General features: G+C 39.7%; 1 protein-coding gene across 1 annotated transcript in view; it reads right to left on the bottom strand.

The window, feature by feature from the left end:
* The window catches only part of PTPRB (protein tyrosine phosphatase receptor type B), a 123045-nt gene that overhangs the window by 70386 nt on the left and 32085 nt on the right, over nt 1-20574 (bottom strand). The window contains exons 4-7 of the mRNA XM_068969825.1: nt 18329-18602; nt 4941-5216; nt 3996-4247; nt 1943-2206 (exon numbers count right to left, since the gene is read on the bottom strand). Of these exons, the coding sequence (XP_068825926.1) occupies nt 1943-2206; nt 3996-4247; nt 4941-5216; nt 18329-18602 (1066 nt within the window). The remainder of the gene's footprint in view (nt 1-1942; nt 2207-3995; nt 4248-4940; nt 5217-18328; nt 18603-20574) is intronic.

Raw genomic sequence — 20574 nt, 5'->3', positions numbered from 1 at the left:
ACAATAAGACATCTAGTGATTTTGGTGAAAACTGAATGAAATAATGCTGTATTCAGTCAGTGCCTGATCCATGGAAACATCAATATAATTACATCATTAAAATGTAATATTTTTAAAAAATTGTGTGTATATTCTACCTTTGTGTGATTAAAATATAACTTCCTTAGAAACAAGGATTAGCAAAGTAAATATTGATATTTCAGAATTTTCAGGCCATATATTTCTATTTTTCTTTTGTTTTCTTTCTTTCTTTTTAAAGCTGCTTTAAAATGTAAGAACCACTCAGTTTGGTGTTACACAAAAATAGGTCACAGACCATATTTGGCTGAAGGACCATCATAATACCTCTGAAAGTGCATGATACTATAATTTATACAAGGAAGGCACTGCATAAATGTTTGCTGGCATAATAAAATAATTTATGGAAAACATGGTTAAGACTCTGATGCTGGGAAAGATTGAAGGCAGGAGGAGAAGGGGACGACAGAGGACAAGATGGCTGGATGGTATCACCAGCTCAATAGACATGAGTTTGAGCAAGCTCCAGGATATAGCAAAGGACAGGGAAGCCTGGTAAACATGGGGTCACAAAGAGTTGGACACAACCGAGTGACTAAACAACAAACAACAACAAAGCCCTCATTATAAGAGTTGATCAGAAATGTTTTATTGATTAGTATCAGTTCTAATTCATTTATGCTACTGAAGTAGTGTGACATGAAAGAGCACAGGGCAGAGCCAGTAATACAGATTGTTCAGAAATCAATCCATATCCATTTGCTTAAAAAACTCATAAAATGCAATCAACCCTCTGCTTGACTCTGCACAGGGGGTCCTCACTCATAGACACTCTCAGTCTCCATAGGAATTATGTAGACTATACTTCCCAAGGTGGGAAAAATTTTTCCTTCTATCTTATTTTGAGAAATCCATATGCAGGTCAGGAAGCAACAGTTAGAATTGGACATGGAACAACAGACTGGTTCCAAATAAGAAAGGAGTACTTCAAGGCTGTATATTGTCACCATGCTTGTTTAAATTACATGAAGAATACATCATGAGAAATGCTGGGCTGGATGAAGCACAAGCTGGAATCAAGATTGCTGGGAGAAATATCAATAACCTCAGATATGCAGATGACACCACCCTTATGGCAGAAAGTGAAGAAGAACTAAAGAGCCTCTTGATGAAAGTGAAAGAGGAGAGTGAAAAAGTTGGCTTAAAGCTCAACATTCAGAAAACAAAGATTATGGCATCCAGTCCCATTGCTTCATGGCAAACAGATGGGGGAACAGTGGAAACTTTATTTTTGGGGGCTCCAAAATCACTGCAGATGGTGAGCACAGCCATGAAATTAAAAAATGCTTACTCCTTGGAAGGAAAGTTATGACCAACCTAGACAGCATATTGAAAAGCAGAGACATTACTTTGCCAACAAAGGTCCTTTTAGTCAAGGCTATGGTTTTTCCAGTAGTCATGTATGGATGTGAGAGTTGGACTATAACGAAAGCTGAGTGCCGAAGAATTGATGCTTTTGAACTGTGGTGTTGGGGAAGACTCTTGAGAGTCCCTTGGACTGCAAGGAGATCCAACCAGTCCATCCTAAAGGAAATCAGTCCTGAATGTTCATTGGAAGGACTGATGTTGAAGCTGAAACTCCAATACTTTGGCCACCTGATGCGAAGAGCTGACTCATCTGAAAAGGCTCTAATGCTGGGAAAGATAGAAGGTGAGAGGAGAAGGGGACAACAGAGGATGAGATGGTTGTATGGCGTCACCAACTCAATGGACGTGAATTTGAGTAGACTCCGGGAGTTGGTGATGGACAGGGAGGCCTGGAGTGCTCATGACTGAGCGACTGAACTGAACTATTTTATCCCATTCTAAGATGGATCAGAGAGTGATTTGAGCAACTAAGGAATTTATGGAGCCTTAGACTCACCTGTTCTGCCCACTGCTGTCTTGTGAGCAGATAATTCACCAGACACACAGCTGATGGTGACTTGATAAAGTCGTCCAGGGGCCAAGTCTTTAAATTGACTTTCAGTAATCTGGGATGCTAATATTCTGGATTGTTTGATGGTCCCTTGGTGAGACAGGGTAATGTTGTAGAAATCCACATTTCCGGAAGGCCTTTGCCACTTGACTTTTAGAGAAGTCATAGTGCCTTCATTTGTCACCTTCAGATTTGAGACTTCCATGGGGGCTAATTAGGAAGAACAGGAAAGAGATTTTATTTCAGGATGTCATATCACTCTTATGGCCAAATTCTGACCTGTATTTTAATCTCTACAAGCCACAATCTCTGCTCTGAAGAAAATGACTTCACGATGTTAAAAAAAATACTACAAAACCAAAGAAAGGTTGTCTGGTTAGTGAACAGCTCTGTCTATCTCACTAAGCCTAGAGGCCTTTAGCTTAATGATGGCTTGGGTCAAAAAAACTTAAAATGGTCTTTTCCAGTTCTGAAATTCTTTAAGTGGACTCCTCAAAGAAGTCGGTCATCTGCCTAATTTCCACCCATCTTTTTTATGTATTTAATAACAGCAAGTACATAATAAATAGATTGGTTGATTGATTGGGTATCATAAATTTTTGTGCTAAAAGTACTTTCTTTTTTATATTAAATCATGATAAAGCTAAAGCTTAAGAGTTGTTCTATTATTTCATCAAAGGAAATGATTACAAAGAAGAGATACTTTGGTGAATATTTTTTCTAACTTTTGCCTATGCTATAATTTTTAGCTTCACTAATGGCATAATATAAATTAATAATGTTTCGCTAAAATAACGGATATAGCACACTGTTTTTGCACAGGCAAATTAGAAATGTAATTGCTCTTGATATACATAAATAATAAGATATATGGTACTTTTTTTGCTATATATATATATATATACACTTTTTTTTTCAAGTGTGATATAAAAATATGTAAATATATAGGTGTCTTCAAATATCTTTCCTACCAACCTCCTATAGTTTCAGGAACTCTCCCCACTAGAATAATGTCTGCTGCTGCTGCTGCTAAGTCGCTTCAGTCGTGTCTGACTCTGTGCGACCCCATAGATGGCAGCCCACCAGGCTACCCTGTCCCTAGGGTTCTCCAGGCAAGAACACTGAAGTGGGTTGCCATTTCCTTCTCCAATGCATGAAAGTGAAAAGTGAAAGTGAAGTCGCTCAGTCGTGTCCGACCCTTAGCGACCCCATGGACTGCAGCCCACCAGGCTCCTCTGTCCATGGGATTTTCCAGGCAAGAGTACTGGAGTGGGATGCCATTGCCTTGGGCACTACATATTTTAGAGTTTCTCTTAAACGTACATAGCTTCCCAAAGGAGGGGATTTTTTAACACAGTAGACTGACTAGAAGCATTAGAATCCACTTGAATGGAAGCTCCATGAAGGCAAAGACATTGTCTTTCTTGGACACTGTTGCATCTACAATGTCGACTATATCGTTTGCACCTTACAAATACTGATTAAAAGAACAAATGAATGAATATGTGTGTATATACACGATTCATTAAAACTTAGCAGAGCACAGATGAGCTTTCTTGCTATGTCAGCCTATGCGAACAACTATAGAATTGGGTCTCAGTAGATGCTTCATAGAAGAGAAGGTTTGGGAAATGGCTGGTTCACAGGAGGAGGTGTTTGTATAGCACCGAGAAGAGTAATCCTGGCTCATTGTGAGTGATGTCACAAAGGCAGTGGATGCTGGTTTAAGAGAAGTAAGTAACAATCCTTAAATAAAAAGAGAAGCTGGACTATATCCATGATTAATTTTGCTATTTCATAACGCTGCCAAGGGCTAGCCTAAACTTTAGAATAAAAGGGAATCCCTCTTTAAGTAGAAATATGGATACATATTAAGGTCTTTTATAATTTATGGATTTTAATTTGTCCTATACTGCCACTATTCAAATAATAAACCTTATTTATTAAAGATTTCTTTGAATTGAGCTTATTACTGTACAGAAAAGCTAGGGAAACTTACTTGTCCTGGCTGATTTCCATCTGTAGTTTTGCAGCCCTGCAGCCTCACTAACAATGGTGACATTATAGAGGTGACCAGGCGTCAGTCCATGAAAAGTGTAGAAAGTAGTGTCCACAGCATTACTATGAACTAGAATCCCTTTATCCATTAACATCAGCTGGTATCGTTCCACGTTCCCGGAGCCACGTGACCAGGAAATCAGGAGCGAATTAGTTTTCGCCAAAACACCAATGTCTTTCACTGGGGATGGCACTAGTGGGATAAAATGCATTTCCAAAGTGTTATTCATAATTTCCTTATAAAATATATAAACACATTTTATTTGAAACCACACATTCATTTTTGCTTCTCTGTAATTTGTGTAATAACTAATGAAAATAGCACCCTTGACATTTTCCTGGGATCTGGATTAATGCTCTTTTCAAATCCCACAGCCTGAAGCTACATCATAGTGTACCTATCTCCCCCATTTAACAGGTATCAAGGTAGATTTTACCAATGGAGTATGATGTGGCATAGCAGAAAAGGAAAAGAGAAAAGAAAGAACTATAGAAGATGAAAAATTGAAAGAGCAACAAAGCAGGAGAGAAAATCAGTGGCGAGTGAATGATAAGACAGTGTGTTATGGAAGGAACTGGTAATGTGCCACTGATACTGAGATGCATGGGTACAAGCAAAGACTTTTTAGGAAATATCTTCATTTTGGAGAAAGTTCCGGTCCCAGAGAAGTTCCATGACTTGTTCAAAATCACCTGGCAAGGTGGCAGCCCAATCTCAGCTCCTTGTTTCCAGTCCAGTCTTTCCTCTATATCAGTTTCGTTGTCTGTCTGTCTGTCTATCTATCATTGATCTCACGGCATTCTTACTGCATTTTTCCTGAATCTAATATAATTTCAAAAGGAGTATAGACTATTAACTACTCAACTACATGTAAACAAATCTTACCTGTTGATCCATTGGCATACATTGTAGAGGAACGTTTATCCCCAGAAATAGCTGTGATGGCAATTTTATACTTATTACCAGCAGTGAGGTTGAAAAACGTGTATTCATTCCGTGAAGCTCTTTCTTGAATTTGGGCCATCTGTATCTTTTGGTTATCATCAAGTAACTGTACCTCATACCAGGTGACTTTTCCCGAGGAAGGAGTCCACCAAACATGCAAACTGGTAGAAGTTGTTTTCTCTTTACTGACTTCAAACCTAGCAGGAGGTAAAGGATCTATGGGGCAAAAACCAAAAAGGAGAAGGTGGCTTGAGGACTTTTGCAGATGCACTCTTACCTTGCTACAACCCAGACTCAGTTTCCTTCAACACTTTCAGAACTCTGCTGCCCGTGATATGAATGGGCATTTTACACTACTTCCAAACCACTGTAGTTAAAAACGGAATCTACCTTAGCTATTAGTCATATAAACTCCTTTTTTTCTAATAAAACTTTTTTGTTTCAACAGCTCTGAGCTTGGAGATCCAAGCAAGGTTACATTTTCTTTGGCTTGCAGGTTTTGCATTTTTCAAACATTGACAAACATCCAGGCTCTTCCTGGATAAATACTGAAAATCTCAACAGAAAATATAGATATTAAGAAATAATTTTAAAATTTCTGCTAAATGTTCTCTTTTTTAGGTTGTGGGGCTTAGGGGCTTACATTTACAAAACTTTGGGTTGTTCTTAGATATCAGAAAATCACAAAAGATACAAACCTGGTAATGAAGCCAAGGTTAGGTATGTTCACCAAAATGAATACTCCCAACAACAGGGATTCCCTGGGACTTCCCTGGTAGTCCAGTGGTAAAGAATCTGCTTGTAATGCAGGGGGTGTGGGTTTAATCCCTGGTCGGGGAACTAAGATCCCACATGTCCTGGACCAACTAAGCCCATGCACCACAACTAGAGAGTCTGTGCACCACAAGGAAAGATCCCACATTGTGCAGTGAAGATCCTGTGTGCTATAATTAAGACCCAACTCAGCCAAATAAATATTTTTAGAAACTGGGATTCCTTATGTCCCTAGATTTTTTTAAACTTGAGTTCTGGGACATTTTGGAGCTGCCAGAACTCTTAGAGCAGACGGGAATGGGTTAGTCCTGGACCTGGCTGTGCACTTAATTTCAGTTCTCAAAGCCATGGGTCAGTTTGAGGAGTCCCGTTTCCTGTGTACTGAATCTTCACTGTAGAACTTAAAATAGGATGACTGGGACATCTCCAGGTTAGGAACTAAGGGAATAAGATTTAGAGAGCAGAAGATGCTGTGTGACCATCTGAGCAATGAGGCTCTCCTCACCCTAAATATGGGGAGAAGAAACGCTGACAGTGACATATACAACGTTTTCAGAAATCCTACCTGGCTTTTGTTTTAGGAAATGAGCTCAAGATACTGGAGACTAAATTTCAAGAGGCAGGTTAACTGTTTTAGTGGCATGGCAGAGTGGTCTCAGTTCTTATCTACCACCTGGTAAATTATATTTTACTCACAAAATAAGAAATTCTAGCATCTTCCTAGAACAGTATATGTTTTAAGAAAGTCTTCACTTGTTATTAGCATAAATACAAATAGGAATAAGGTAATCTTACTCTATATTCAAAAGGCATTTATAGCCAAACAGCTCAGTAGACTGTGGGTCACCCAGAGATGTCACACATAGGCTAAATACAGCCAAGTCAAGGCAGCAAACTTTGGGACTCCACAGCACAGGTGAGCTAGGAGGCCACGGTTCTATGGTTTATACCCCAGCAGCACAGGTTCACAGCTGCTAAACAGTGTAGACTCTAGAGTCTTGAATCGGGTCTCCCGCTTTGCAGCTGTATAGCAATTCCTTAACCTCCCTGTGCCTCAGCTGTGTCCTCCATGCAACGCTGATAACAATACTATCTTTTCAGTAGATCTGTTATGAAGATGAAATTGCGTATTTTATCTAGAGAACTTAAAAAAGTGTCTGGCACATGGTGTTCAATGTTTGCTGTTATTTCTATTACTATTATTCCTCTTCTAGTTGGGACAATCTTGTCATAGAAGTAGTGGCAGAGAGAGCAGGCTTTGGAGTCAGAACTCCATTTCTCCCCCTGTCTGGGGAGCATAACAACAGTACCTATATTCTTTAAATGTTTGGAGGAGTCACAAGATATACCAGAGACTGCACCTGGTATACAATGTATTCTGTCTATGAGATCATAAAAAAGAAATTTTCTCCGAATCACTGACAGAATGGAGGCAAAACTGGAATACCATCTTTTTAAGAGACTAAACTGATAACAGCATTAATTGCTTTTCTTAAAAAAAAAAAAACTTGGAAAAATCTTATCAATTTATTCCCATGAACTATCTTTCTAACCCTTAAGATAAAATTAAAAAAAAAATTCCCAAGATGATTCTCATTTATGAGTTCTTGAGGGAAAACAGTATGGGTTTGTGTCTGTGTGTATGTGGCAATATTATTTAAATTTTCTATCCTACACAACAATCTACAATGAAAGACGCCATAATAAAAGGAAAGAACACAATTTCCCCTCACAAAAAGTTTTCTTGTTATCATGAGATTCTCATAACCCGAGAAACTCAAGAGCAACCTTGTCATAGCCAATGGAGGTGATGCGTTTTTACTGAAGAGGCATTTTAAGGACAAGAACAAGAGAAAGAGATGCTTTCCAATGATTGTTCAAATGGGATCAATACTGTCACCTACATGCACAGTGCAGCCAGGTAAAGGTTAAAGAAAGTAATGTTATGATCCTTATGATATAAACATATAAAATTTGCAAAATAAAAGCTATAAAAAATGAATTTTAAGGTTGCGTGCCTAGAGGGTGAAGTTCAGAAATGCAGGCTTTATCTAATCTCTCTGAGCCAGAAAACAAAACAGTCAACCCTTTGTACATCCGCTAGAACAAAGGAACAATGAGATTGGGAAGTGCCTGGGCTGCAAGAACCTGCACTGGAAACAAACACTTAAAACCCCATTTATGCTGTGATAAAGGCCTTTGCTGGCAGAGGTCCACTATTGCTATGCATACAGCAGGAGTGCGATAGTTTTCAGACTTCTCAATCTAAGACCAAGGAACACTCTGCTGTATTAAATTTTTAAAGTTTTCAATATTTTATTAGAAACAAATTAGATACTTTCGTCAGGATGCTAGTTTCATCAATCTCTTTATCTGTCTATCTACCTATCCATCTATATATCATCTACCTATGTAGATAAGTATCTATCTAGATATCTAGATAGATATATGAAAGAGAGTTTTTTTTTAATTTTATTTTTTTACTTTACAATGCTGTATTGGTTTTGCCATACATTAACATGACTCCACCACAGGTGTACATGAGTTCCCAACCCTGAACTCCCCTCCCACCACCCTCCCCATATCACCTCTCTGGGTCATCCCAGTGCACCAGCCCCAAGCATCCTGTATCCTATACTGAACCTAGACTAGCGATTTGTTTCTTACACAATAGTATACATGTTTTAATGCCATTCTCCCAAATCATCCCACTCTCTCCCTCTCCCACAAAGTTCAAAAGTCTGTTCTTTACATCTGTGTCTCTTTTGCTGTCTCGCATACAGGGTTATCATTACCATCTGAAAGAGAGTTTTAATGCTATTTGAAAATTTAGTCATATGTCTGTAATATTATCATATGAAGATCATAATTAGAAAACCCTACTTGACATATAATTTACGCTGATGGCTAAAAGTTATCAATGTGTACATGTGTGCATGTATAGTCTTTCTGGTTTTTCCATCCACAGCTCTCATATATACAGTAACCAGTGAAGTATTATTAAGCTATGAGAACTATTGGAAACCATAAATCAATAATTTAATCTCAATCAATATATCAAAATTTATCATTAGCCATAAAATTAAGACATCTTTGTATTTCTTGGTTCCAGACAGACCTGAAATGTGGAGTGAGTGCCAAATGCAAAATTCTGCAGTATTCACCTGCTCAGTTTCAGTGAATTTCATTATCAGGAAGCCCTAGAATTTCATAAGTAGGTTTGCTATCGATCTGCTTTTTCTGATAAAGTTTAGTCAAATTCCTGAACCAAAACAGATTCTTCCTTTTTTTTCTTTTTTTTTAAATTGACATAAGGAGAGAGAAAAACCCATATGTATAAAATGGAAGTGATATCTAAAAAATTCTTTTGTATAGGCCATTAAAGCATTATTATCTATTGCTATAAGAATTTGAGGAGTGTTTAGAATTCAAAATGTTAGCATGTATTTTGGAAATAAATTTAGCCTTATAACAAGACAGCAGACAATCATAAGTTAGTGTCAAAAGCTTTTTTTGAAATCATATAGCACAGAGTATACATGCATACGATCTGGTCATTTACAATGTGCTTTGGAGAAGATGAGAGGCATTAAGTGACTCATTTACATTACACAGGTAATTCAGCTGAGCTTCTAACATCTGGCTCCCAGTGAGTTCTTTTCTATCACACCTTAGTTGTTCCAGGGTGGAAAATGATGACCATGAGTCTCATGGTCAGTATAACAAAAAATCAAACCAGATGTCTAAGAAAAATAATAGACAAATGTACAGAAGCTTCATTTGATGAAGCTTTGATGATGGTTTGGATATTGTAATACAGAAAAATGAATAACAACATTAAGAAAAGCTAAATCTAATTCCACATACAGGAACATTCTATCAATTTTTAAAAATTATTTCGCTTGTCTATTCCTTTTTCTCTCCTACTGCCTTAACCTGGTACTCCTTGTGTTGTGTCGGATTACTGCAAGTGTCTTGCTTATTTTCTGTCTTTCTCCCCCTATTGCCAAATAATTGCTTTGTATATCTCTCCCATCTGCCATCCTGATTTCCTAGGAAGCACCCAGAATTCTTCATGAGATGAAGTCTGAATTTCTCCACAGAAACTCAAGGTCTTCTCAAGCAGGATACTATCCTCCACCCACCTCTCCAACACACACCTTATGTTTCAGCATTAACTCCAGTCCAAGAGATCTATGTGATTTTATGTGATTACAGAGTCAACTTCTGTACCTTTACAGGAATTATGATACTATTCTAGTTAAAAGCAGGGTGGCTAGGAGACCAGAAGCTGCATTTAGTAGCCCTCTACATAAAACGGTGTGAACATCAACTATTCATATAAACTAACTGGGAATTTTATCATGGAAACACAGTAAGGGTGAGGCAAAGCCACAAAGCATTCCTCGGTACAGATTTTTGAAAATAGGCAGAAGAAGAAAATGAGAAAGCAACTGCTCTCACAATCTGTAGTTGATTAAATACACTTATAAAGAGGAAGAGCTTCCCAGGTTGCACTAGTGGTAAAGAACCCACCTTCCAATGCAGGAGACATAAGAGACTCAGGTTTGATCCCTGGGTCAGGAAGGTCCCCTGGAGGAGGGCATAGCAACCCACTCCAGTATTCTTGCCTGGATAATCTCGTGGACAAAGGAGCCTGGCGGGCTACAGTCTGCAGGGTCTCAGTGTGACACAGCTGAAGTGACTTAGCACGCATGCATAGAGAGGAAAATCTCTTTCAAAGGGCTTCCCTGGTAGCTTTGTGGTAAAGAATCCGCCTGCCAGTGCAGGGAACACGGGTTCGATCCCTGGATCGGGAAGATCCACTGGAGAAGGAAATGGAAACCCACTCCAGTGTTCTTGCCTGGGAAATCCCATGAACATGGGAGTCTGCTGGGCTACAGCACACGGGGTTGCAAGAGTCAGACAAGACTTAGTGACTAAACAACAGCAACAATTTTATTTTACTTTGTTGCAGTTTGACTATAGTCAGCTTTTTGACTTAGAAGATGATGTATACCATACTATGCTAATAAAACATTTCATTTTATCCACTTTATACACTAGACAGAAAGTTCAGGTAGCAAAGAACTTTCAAAGTTTGAACAGCCTTAAAATTAAATCAGGTTAGAAAATCATTGCATCATGATTAACAACAGTGAGGAATACCATATTATTTGGCTTCTGAGAGTCTACAGTTTACTCAGGCATATAGGACATGTGAAAAAAGGTAAACACAAAGGTGACCTATCAGGGAGGCTGACTTTGAGGTCACACTATACCTGTGTTCAAATCCCAACAATGTCACTTCAAACAGTGACTTTAGGCAAGCCACTTGTCTGCACCGAGGCTGAGTTTCCTCATCTGTAAAATGGGACACCTGCTTTACAGAGTTGCAGTGTTAGGAGGTAATGGCGGCAAAGTGTTCGGTCCAGCCCAGGCATGTGGTGAGGCCTCAGAAAACGGCACTTGCTGTGATTGCTGCTACTGTTCTTGCTGTTCAGGGTAACAGGTCAGTGTCAATGCTGAAAATGCAAAAGGGGAATGACATTCGAGGATGAAGATCTCAGAGGTGGGCTTCATGAAGGAAATGAACTTGAGCAAATTGGAAGGTCAAGCAGGACTTAGAAATCAGAGAGAGGAGAGGCCAATGCAGAGTGAGAGGGCAGCTGAAGCTGCTGCTGCTAAGCTGCATCAGTCATGTCCAACTCTGTGCGACCCCATAGATGGCAGCCCACCAGGCTCCGCCATCTCTGGGATTCTCCAGGCAAAAACTACTGCGCTGAAAAGCTCACTTCCACTGAGTATTAGAGAACTGTGTCAACACCGAGGGGACCCTGACAGCTGATAGAAACTTTAATACCCTCAGGATATCCTTCAGCAGTCCCACTCTTCTCTTTGATATTAACAGGAGAGGTTTTCTTGAGAATTCCCTTCGGTCCAATGGTTAAGAGTCAGTATTTTCATTTCTGGGGCCCTGGGTTTGATCCCTGGTCGGGGAACTAAGATCCTGCATGCCACACAGTGTGGCCAAAAAGCAAAACCAATTGAGATTTTCTCAATATTATATAAATGCAGTGTAAAGGGAAGTCCTTTTGCTCTTCTTCCAGATTGCTGCCAAGAAGTCTCTCTTACGTAGAAATTCACGCTCTGTTGCTTGATATGTGCTTCTGAACCTGGACATCCCAGTACCAAGGAATTACTGTTAATATTAGGTACGATATTGATACTGTGGTTATGTTAAAAATAATGCTTATCATTCAGAAATGCATACCGAAATATTTATAAATGAAATTAAACAATGACTTGGGCTGTGTTGATATGATACATGGTTAGGGAGTGAGTGGGAATATAGATGAAACAAGATTGTCTGTCAGTTGGTAACTGTTAACAGTAGGTGATGTGTAAGCATATGGTTGTTCATAATACTATTCTGCTTACTTTTTATGTATTTGGGTTCTTCCATCCAGAAGAAGAAGAACAAAATCAAAACCCCCAACCCCTGGAAATCTGTGTGTGTATCTACCATGTTAATTTCAGTTGCATAGATTCCTCTTTGTTTATATACATTCCTACATATAGAATGGCCTTGACTTCTCCTACAATTTTAAAAAGTAGTCAGAATTCCCCCCCCCCCCCCAGGGGGATTCCAGGGAATTGATGTCTGGGAATGGAAGACATAATGAATTTTCTTCCATTTTGTCTGGGCAAGTTAGATTTTACTTTTTGGTAATGTGCAGAATGCCATGCCTACCTACAGAAGTCAGACTAATGGCAGAAGCTTCCACATACACAAAAAGTCACATTCAGAGAACTAGGTTGGTCCATTTCATATATGGAACTCAACTTGGCCTTAAAATTCCTGAAATAAATGCATTGCAAATGGCTGATTCTTAATACTGAAGCCCATCACTAGAAGTACAACACAATCAAAATCAATATTATTTCATCACACTAACACACTTTTAATCATTATTCTACCCTTAAGTAGGCTAAGTATCTATAGATTTAAAGTATTTTGTAATATATTTTCTTCTCTTTAAAAGTTGATTTGAAAAGTAACAACAAACTATCACAGGTAATTTGAAAGAACAAAAGCCAACTTAAAAATTATATCCATTCTACAGAGGAATAGAAAGAATAGGAGTCGGAGTTGGGGCCAGTAAGTCAGGTTTCAGGGTCTATGTTTGTTAACAGTATGGGTTTGTGATTAGTTAATTCTTATGAACATCAATCTCATCTCCAACCTCAAAGTAATAACAGGAAACACTTCACACTTCGTATGTGACAAAAACGGTTGTAGAATTTATGTCTGAAGCAAAACCTCAAAACAACCCTATGAAGTGAGCATTACTTTTATTATTGTCCCCATTTTAGAGATTAGAAAAAGTTAATAACTTGCCCAAGGCATCTTGGTTAGTAAGTAATGGAGGCAGCTGCTTTCAGAACTCATCTCTTAATCACTATGTAACCTGTGCCTCATGACACTCCCTCCACGGGATTGCCATGTGGATATAATTAAACAATATATGTTTAAATATATTAAATATATATAAATAAACAACATATTTAACATAAACAATTTTATATATTAAATATATATATAAACAATCAGTTAAATATATATATTTTATACTTTTACTTATGAAACAAGGTAGATGAAAGTATTTTAAATACTATAGGAGTACAGGACAAATATTAGAGTATTATTTTCTTCTTGGGAAAGACAATAAATATTTCTAAGCATTATAGAATTAACCAGACATAAAAAGAAACGGTTACCAAAATCTTAATGCCAATGAATAATAGAAAAACTATATCATTATCTCTTGAACTTCAGTATGCAATGATTCACTTTGATGTTTTTTTTAAACCAGATACCCTAGGCTCTACTTTTAAATTCATTGCATATGAGGTAGAAGCCAACAATTTGCTTTTATAACAAACCCTGCAACAGATTTTGATGCCATAGGTTACAGACAGTGCTGAGAAATAATGACCTGTGTTTAAAGCCACATGAGTGTTACGAACTGAATTGCATCTCTCTAAAATTCATATGTTAAAGCCCTAACTACCAATACTTCATAATGTGACTGTATTTGAAGATAAGATCTCTAAAGGGGTAACTGAGTTAAAATGGGGTCTTTAAGGTGCTTCCTACTCTAATATGACTGGTGTCCTTATAAGAAGAGGAGATTAGATCACAGACAACACAGATGAAGGGCTAAGTAAGGACACAGTGAGGTGGTCATCTGCAAGACAGAGGAGCCCTAGAAGAAACTTGCTGACAACTTGATCTGGGACTTCTAGGCTCTAGAACCATGAGAAAATAAATTTATTGTTAAAGCCACCCAGTCTGTGGTATTTTGTTATGGAAGCCCTGGTAAACTAATAAAACGTTGAGGTGGAAATAATAACTGACATAGTAATTTGGTAATTAAAGCTTTTCTAAAAGTTAAAAACACAGGAGCTAATTTTAAAGAGGTAATTTTTTTGCCTTTTTGATCTAGGCTGATTAGCAGGGTTTCCCAGGTGGCGTTAGTGGTAAAGAATCCACCTGCCAATGCAAGAGATATAAGAGACTCAGGTTTGATCCCTGGGTTGGGAAGATCCCCTGGAGGAGGGCATGGAAACCCACTCCAGTATTCTTGCCAGGAGAATCCCTTGGACAGAGGAGCCTGGTAGGCTATAGTCCATAGGGTTGCAAAGAGTTGGACAGGACTAAAGCGCACTAGGCTGATTGATAGGAACCTGACAGTGACTAACAAGAAAGTATATGAGACAAAGATATTCTTCCTATAGGTAAAGTTCCCTACCATCAGATTACTTCCCTGGGCTCCATAACTTACCTATAACCCAAGGAAAATAGACCATATTTTTACATACATTCAGCTTTCCTGGTGGCTCAGACAGTAAAGCCTCTGCCTGCGATGTGGGAGACCTGGCTTCAATCCCTGGGTTGGGAAGATCCCCTGGAGAAGGAAATGGCAACCCACTCCAGTACCCTTGCCTGGAAAATCCCATGGACAGAGGAGCCTGGTAGGCTATAGTCCATGGGGTCACAAAGGGTTGGATGCAACTGAGCAACTTCATTTTCACTTTCTTTATATACATTTCCCCCCTAAAGTATTAATTTCATTTTATAATATTTGTCTATCATCTATTTATTCATTCATAGGTCCACCCATTCATCTCTCCATTCATCAATCCATCTTTCCATCCAATTAATCAATATTTACTGAACGCCTACCATGGGCTAGATGCCATTTTAGGTCCTGAAGAACTACTTCTTATTCGTGGAAAGATAAATATTCCCCCAAATTTCTAAATGAAAACTCTACAGTTTCATGTAAGCAAACATTAATGTCCTTAGGATACTTTAAGGTAAGGAAATAAATAATCCCCAGTCCAGGGGATTCGGGGGAACTGGTATCTGAAAGGAGAAAAGCCACAGTTCAGCTTTAGAGAGGTCCAGGCAGAATGATCAAGTTTTGCCAAATCTTCCAATATTTTAAGGTAATCAATACGTCTGGTATTTATATGAATTTTCAGCTCAATGCTGGCGAAATAATCTGAATTTTTCACAAACATTACATGAACCAAACAAAATCTATCGAAATAAATTATGCAGATAACAAATATTGAAAACCTCCACACTTTTGCGAACACTGGGACCTCAGAGTCTAGATTAGAGGCTGTGCACTGGTGGCCCCCGTGGGTGTCAAGGAGCCTAAATAATAGATTTTGTTTGGCTCACATAATGTTTCGACACCCCAGGGGCTACCAGTTTGCAGCCTCTGATCTACATTCCGAGGACAGAGTATTAACAGAAGTCTTGAGGTTTTCAAATTTATAATCTGTTTCTAATGATTTACAACTAGATAATTTGGCTTCTTTCAAATTATTACAGTTCTTGCATTGATCGTTTATGACCAAATACATCCAAGAGAAGCAGAGCAGGGTATTCAACAGGAAGAAGTGGTACAGCTCTGTCACCACCCTTATCCTGAACTTCTCTCACCTCTACTGAAGACTACAAGCACAGAGACCATGCTTTGTCACCTTTATTAATCACTACCTGGCCTAATTCCCTACAGTATCCATGCCTGATAAATGTTTGTTGAACTGAATTTGAATCCACATAGGTTTTCCAATTCTGATTTTAAATTTGGAGTGAAAACTAACTGTTGCTGAAATAGTTCCTATTTAGTTAAATTTTATTTTAAGGTCATGTCTACATTACTAAAATAACTATTTTTAGATAATTTACCAGGAAAAATAACCAGACAAATCCCACTTGGAATGACACAGAGATAATCTAAGCAACTGCTCTATCTCCAGCCATATCATGCCTTGCCCTCACTCTATTTTACTCTATAATGATAAGACAGGCATAACGGATTAAGAAAAGGACAACGTATCTGAATGACTTTTTTGGTCTGAAGTTACATTTCAGACTCAATATTATGCGACTAGTTGATCTTGCTTTTATACCAATAAAATATGATTTGTGGCATTCATCTCTGTAGCTTACCAATTAATACTAGAGGGATACCAGTACTTTCTCTGAACTTAGAATCAAAACTCACATATGTCCTTAAAATATAGGAAGCACAAAAAGTGCTGACAAAAAATAAACAGCAATCAACCAAAAATATTCTCTCTGAAACATTCGTAAAAATATCTTAATTGAAAATATTTAGTTAAGTAAATTATTTTTAAATATAGAGAATCATAAGTAAGGTTATACCATCATACAAATAACTATGAAAAACATCATTATACAAACATCATTGATCTAATTTCATTCTTCACATTTGGCACGGAGCTCATAAAATTTGTAGTGAAAATCTATTTGTAGTACTGTAAAAGGTAAATCCTTATGGAAAATGATGGACACTTAATGCTAACAACTGTGAATGCTGATTGTCTTTTTTTTTAATCCAACATTGTCAGTAAAATGCAAATATTTCTGACATTTCACAAATGTCTCTGGACTTGAAACACACGCACTAATTAACTCTAAACATATTCTAACTAGTGACACCACAGTGAGTTCATTTTTATCAATTTTGTTTTTCCAAAAAAGTAAATCCTCTGGGTTAAATCAATGTATTCTTGCTTAATGTCTTCATCTTTTCTCCCTTAAGCTTCTGAAGGCTCACCTGTTTCTAAAAATCATTCTGTTCCATTCAACACAGACACCTTATCAAATGTAAACAACACATCATAAATTCCACAGTATTAGCAATCTGAGTGTTCATGGAACTACCTTCATATACCAAGAAATTAAGAACTTTACAACTAAAAAACCCAGCCACTAAAACTTCTGTAAAATGTTCTTATTATGTCAATGATTTTGGACTGTCTTTGATTCTATATAAAAACACAACCGTGTTCTTAACAAGTGGTGTCTCTTTTCAATTCAAGTTCCTGCAAATCTCAGAAAATATCTTTCATCTGAAGTAACTGGGCAGTCTTAATAAGAGAATAATTAATTGGCTTATCATATGAATCTGTTTACATTTCCTGACTCTGCTGTAACAGCCCTGATAACTCACCATTCTCACACCTCTCAAAGGACTATAGCTGAAGAAGTGATCTTTGTTCAGGCTGAAAGTGAAAGACTAGCGAGGACAACACGTTTCTAAATTTAACTTCTGGAATTTTTCAGTTAAATTTGACTTTCTGGATGAAAGTCAGGCTTCTCTATGGCAACAAATAAAGATAATGTTAAGAGGAAGACTAATAAGGTCATAAAACATGGAAGTCATTAGCGGATTTACAGCATATCTGAGGGTGACTCTGGGGATTAATGAGGTAACATGCACAACAGCCCCCGCCTAAGTAAGCTGTTGGTTGGAACCTGGACCTCAATGACCAAGTCTAATACTCTCATTTTATAGATAAGAAAACTGAGGCAGGAAAGACACTCTTACCATGCATGGAAGGTTTTACCAGAAGCGAACAGAAAATGATTGATTTAAGTTGCAGAGTAACCAAAAGATATTCTTTGATATTGTATGGTTTTAGTTACTCAAGTGATAAAAAAATTAAAATTTTCACATCTTAATTTCAAGGGACTTTTTCTAATTTTCCCCTAAGAATGATTCTATCCCTGATTATTTTTATGTTCTGTTTCCAAAAATAAAACTAAGTTGAGGAAAGTCATATCCCTAATCATTGCACTTCCATTATTTATTCTAAAAACATTGACTTAAAATTATTCCAGGGCTTGACACTTCAATGTGTTGGAAGCTCAAACCCCATCACTTGAACAAACTTCCTCCACAGCCCACTTATTCTCTCTGCTGCTCTCTCTGTTTAAGTGGCTAGTCCGCTGTTGTCAGCACTAAGGACATCTCTGAAAGTCAGCCAAGCTGTTTCTTGCCAGATCTGAGGAGACTAGAAATCTTTGTCAATAGTTCTTACAGATGTTTTTACCTTTATTATCATTACTTTGTATGCCTGGAACTCAAAGGAAGCATTGGCTTGAAAAGGCAGGTCTCAGCCAGGAGTGGCCTGGACTTCCAGCTGCACCTGTCACTTTTTACCTGTTTGCAAGACCATAGTTTTCTTTTCTCCATCCAGAGACATAATAGTGAAATTATAGATGGTTCCTGCTTGTAAATCCTTGGAGTTACATCCATAGGTGGTGTTGTCTATCCGTACAGGGTGGCACCACGCGACCCCCGACGTGTCACTGCTGTAGGTGAGGTTAAAGTTACAGGGGAACGCCAAAGTTCTCCACTGGAGAGACACGGACCGGCTGGAGACCCTGGACTCTGTCAAGGTGAAGTTGCATCTCACTGGCTCCCCCAGTCCAGTCTGCAAAGGAACCAGAACAACAGCTGAAGCCCACCATCTATCCCTGCCCAGGGACGAGTCCGTAGCAAGCTCCCCAAGCTGCCTCCACTCACCCCTGGCCCCAGCCTCAGCCCATGCATCCTTTCGCCCTCCAGTCAAGAGAAAAGAAGTGCGTGGCCACTTTTCCCCTAACTGCTTTTTCTCCCGAGCAGCTGGAGAGAGAAGGTGGCTTTTTGCCTTCTGTGGCACGAGTTGTTAGGCTGGCTGGGGACTCAGAAGAGGATCACCGTTCCCCAGAGGAAGAAATTCTTCCACCTCCCTCTCCAAAACGCAACCCAGGAGACCAGAGAGCGGAGTGAGAATCTGGTCCTCGGCGGGGAGGGGCGCGTCCGCCCGCGGGGACCTCTTCGCGGCCCCTCACCTGCAGCAGGCTCAGCGCGGTCCACAGGGCCAGCCCGGCTCCATGGCTCCGCATGGCGCTCGGCGGTTCCCCCAAACTCTATTGCCGGGCTGGGACGCGCCGCGCGGCCCGACGGCCGGCGGAGCCCGGACCACTTGTGCGCACTTAGCGCGCCCCGCTGGCGCAGAGCGCGGGCCTCCGGGCTAGGGACGCGCGGGGGCCGCCGCAGCCGCTGCTGCTGCTGCCGCCCCGGGCGGGCTGCGGACGCGAGAGGCGGCTGGGGCCGGCAGCGCGCCGCCCTTCCCACGCTGCCATTCTGACCCGCGCTGCCTCGCCCCGGGCCCCGGCCGCGGACTTCCGCAATCAAAAGGCAATTTCCTCGTCTCCCGGCAAAGGAACAATGCGCTGGCGAGGGAGGGAGCCCCGCGGAGCAAAGGCTTGAGGCTGCCAAGGGGGCACGAGGTGGGCCAAGCTGCCCCCGCCGCCCCGCGCCGCCGCCTCCCCCTCCAGGGGTCCCGGCCGCGTCCGCGGAGGTCTGCCTCCTTCTGCCCCGACTTTAACTTTTTTCCCACTCTGTGGTCCTCAACCCCACCGTCTTCACCACAATCTGGACTCGCCCCTCTCACTTTCCAGCTCCCCACCCCGCCCTCTTCCTCCCCCCACACCCTGCGCCTCCCCCTCCCTGTCTTCCTTCCTATCTTCCTCATCTGCTTTCTCCAGGGTCTCTTTTCCCAGGATTAAACTTGACCACAGCAGATTTTCCTAGGTCGCCTCACTCTTTCCTAAAGCCTTTTATTAAAGTACTATTGCCTTTCTCACCTCAAAGCATTCGTCTCAACGCGCATCCCCGACACCACCAAGAGAAAGACCCTAAACTGGTGGTGTCCATTGTCAACTTGGCCTTCATTTTTTCCTGCCATTCACTTTCCCCTTTCTCTTGTGTAGAGGTCTGTGCCCTCCCCAAGTGTTATGCAAATAGTGCTAACCAAGAACATACATAATCACCACCATTTGTTCAGCCCACAAGCAAAGCAGTTTCATTACGGATGGTTCAGTAGTTAAAGTCGTTTTCATCTGTAATTGAATATAAGAAAGGAATATGAACTCTGGTTTGAGGGAAATACCTTTAATGGCCCAGCTCCCCATATATTACAAAAAAGCAAAATTCACTTAGTTTCAAGCACTAACTTTGTGCTAACTTTTAGCAGTTGCCTCAGTACCTGAGTGATCATGTATCTGAAAAATTTTAAAGTTCCCAATAAACGAAGAGCAAATGGCAGTCCACTCCAGTATTCTTGCCTGGGAAATCCCATGGACAGAGGAGCCTGGGGATTTATAGTCCATGGGGTCCCAAAGAGTCGGACGGGATTGAGAGACTAAACACAGATGATAGTAGCAAAGTATTGCAACAAGCTTCTAATGTTTGGTTACTTTTCTTTGAGTGCCATCTCTGACAATTGCTAAGAGGAGATTTTCAAAACAGAATGGTAGAGCTACATTAATGGGAAAGATGATATTCTTTTCTTTTTCAAATAGATTATACATAAATGTATATTATTGACCATTATATCAAATGTATCTACTTCGAGGAAA

Source organism: Capricornis sumatraensis, chromosome 4 (assembly GCF_032405125.1).
Source record: "Capricornis sumatraensis isolate serow.1 chromosome 4, serow.2, whole genome shotgun sequence".
NCBI classification, from domain to species: Eukaryota; Metazoa; Chordata; class Mammalia; order Artiodactyla; family Bovidae; genus Capricornis; species Capricornis sumatraensis.
This window is presented reverse-complemented; position numbering and strand designations above follow the sequence as displayed.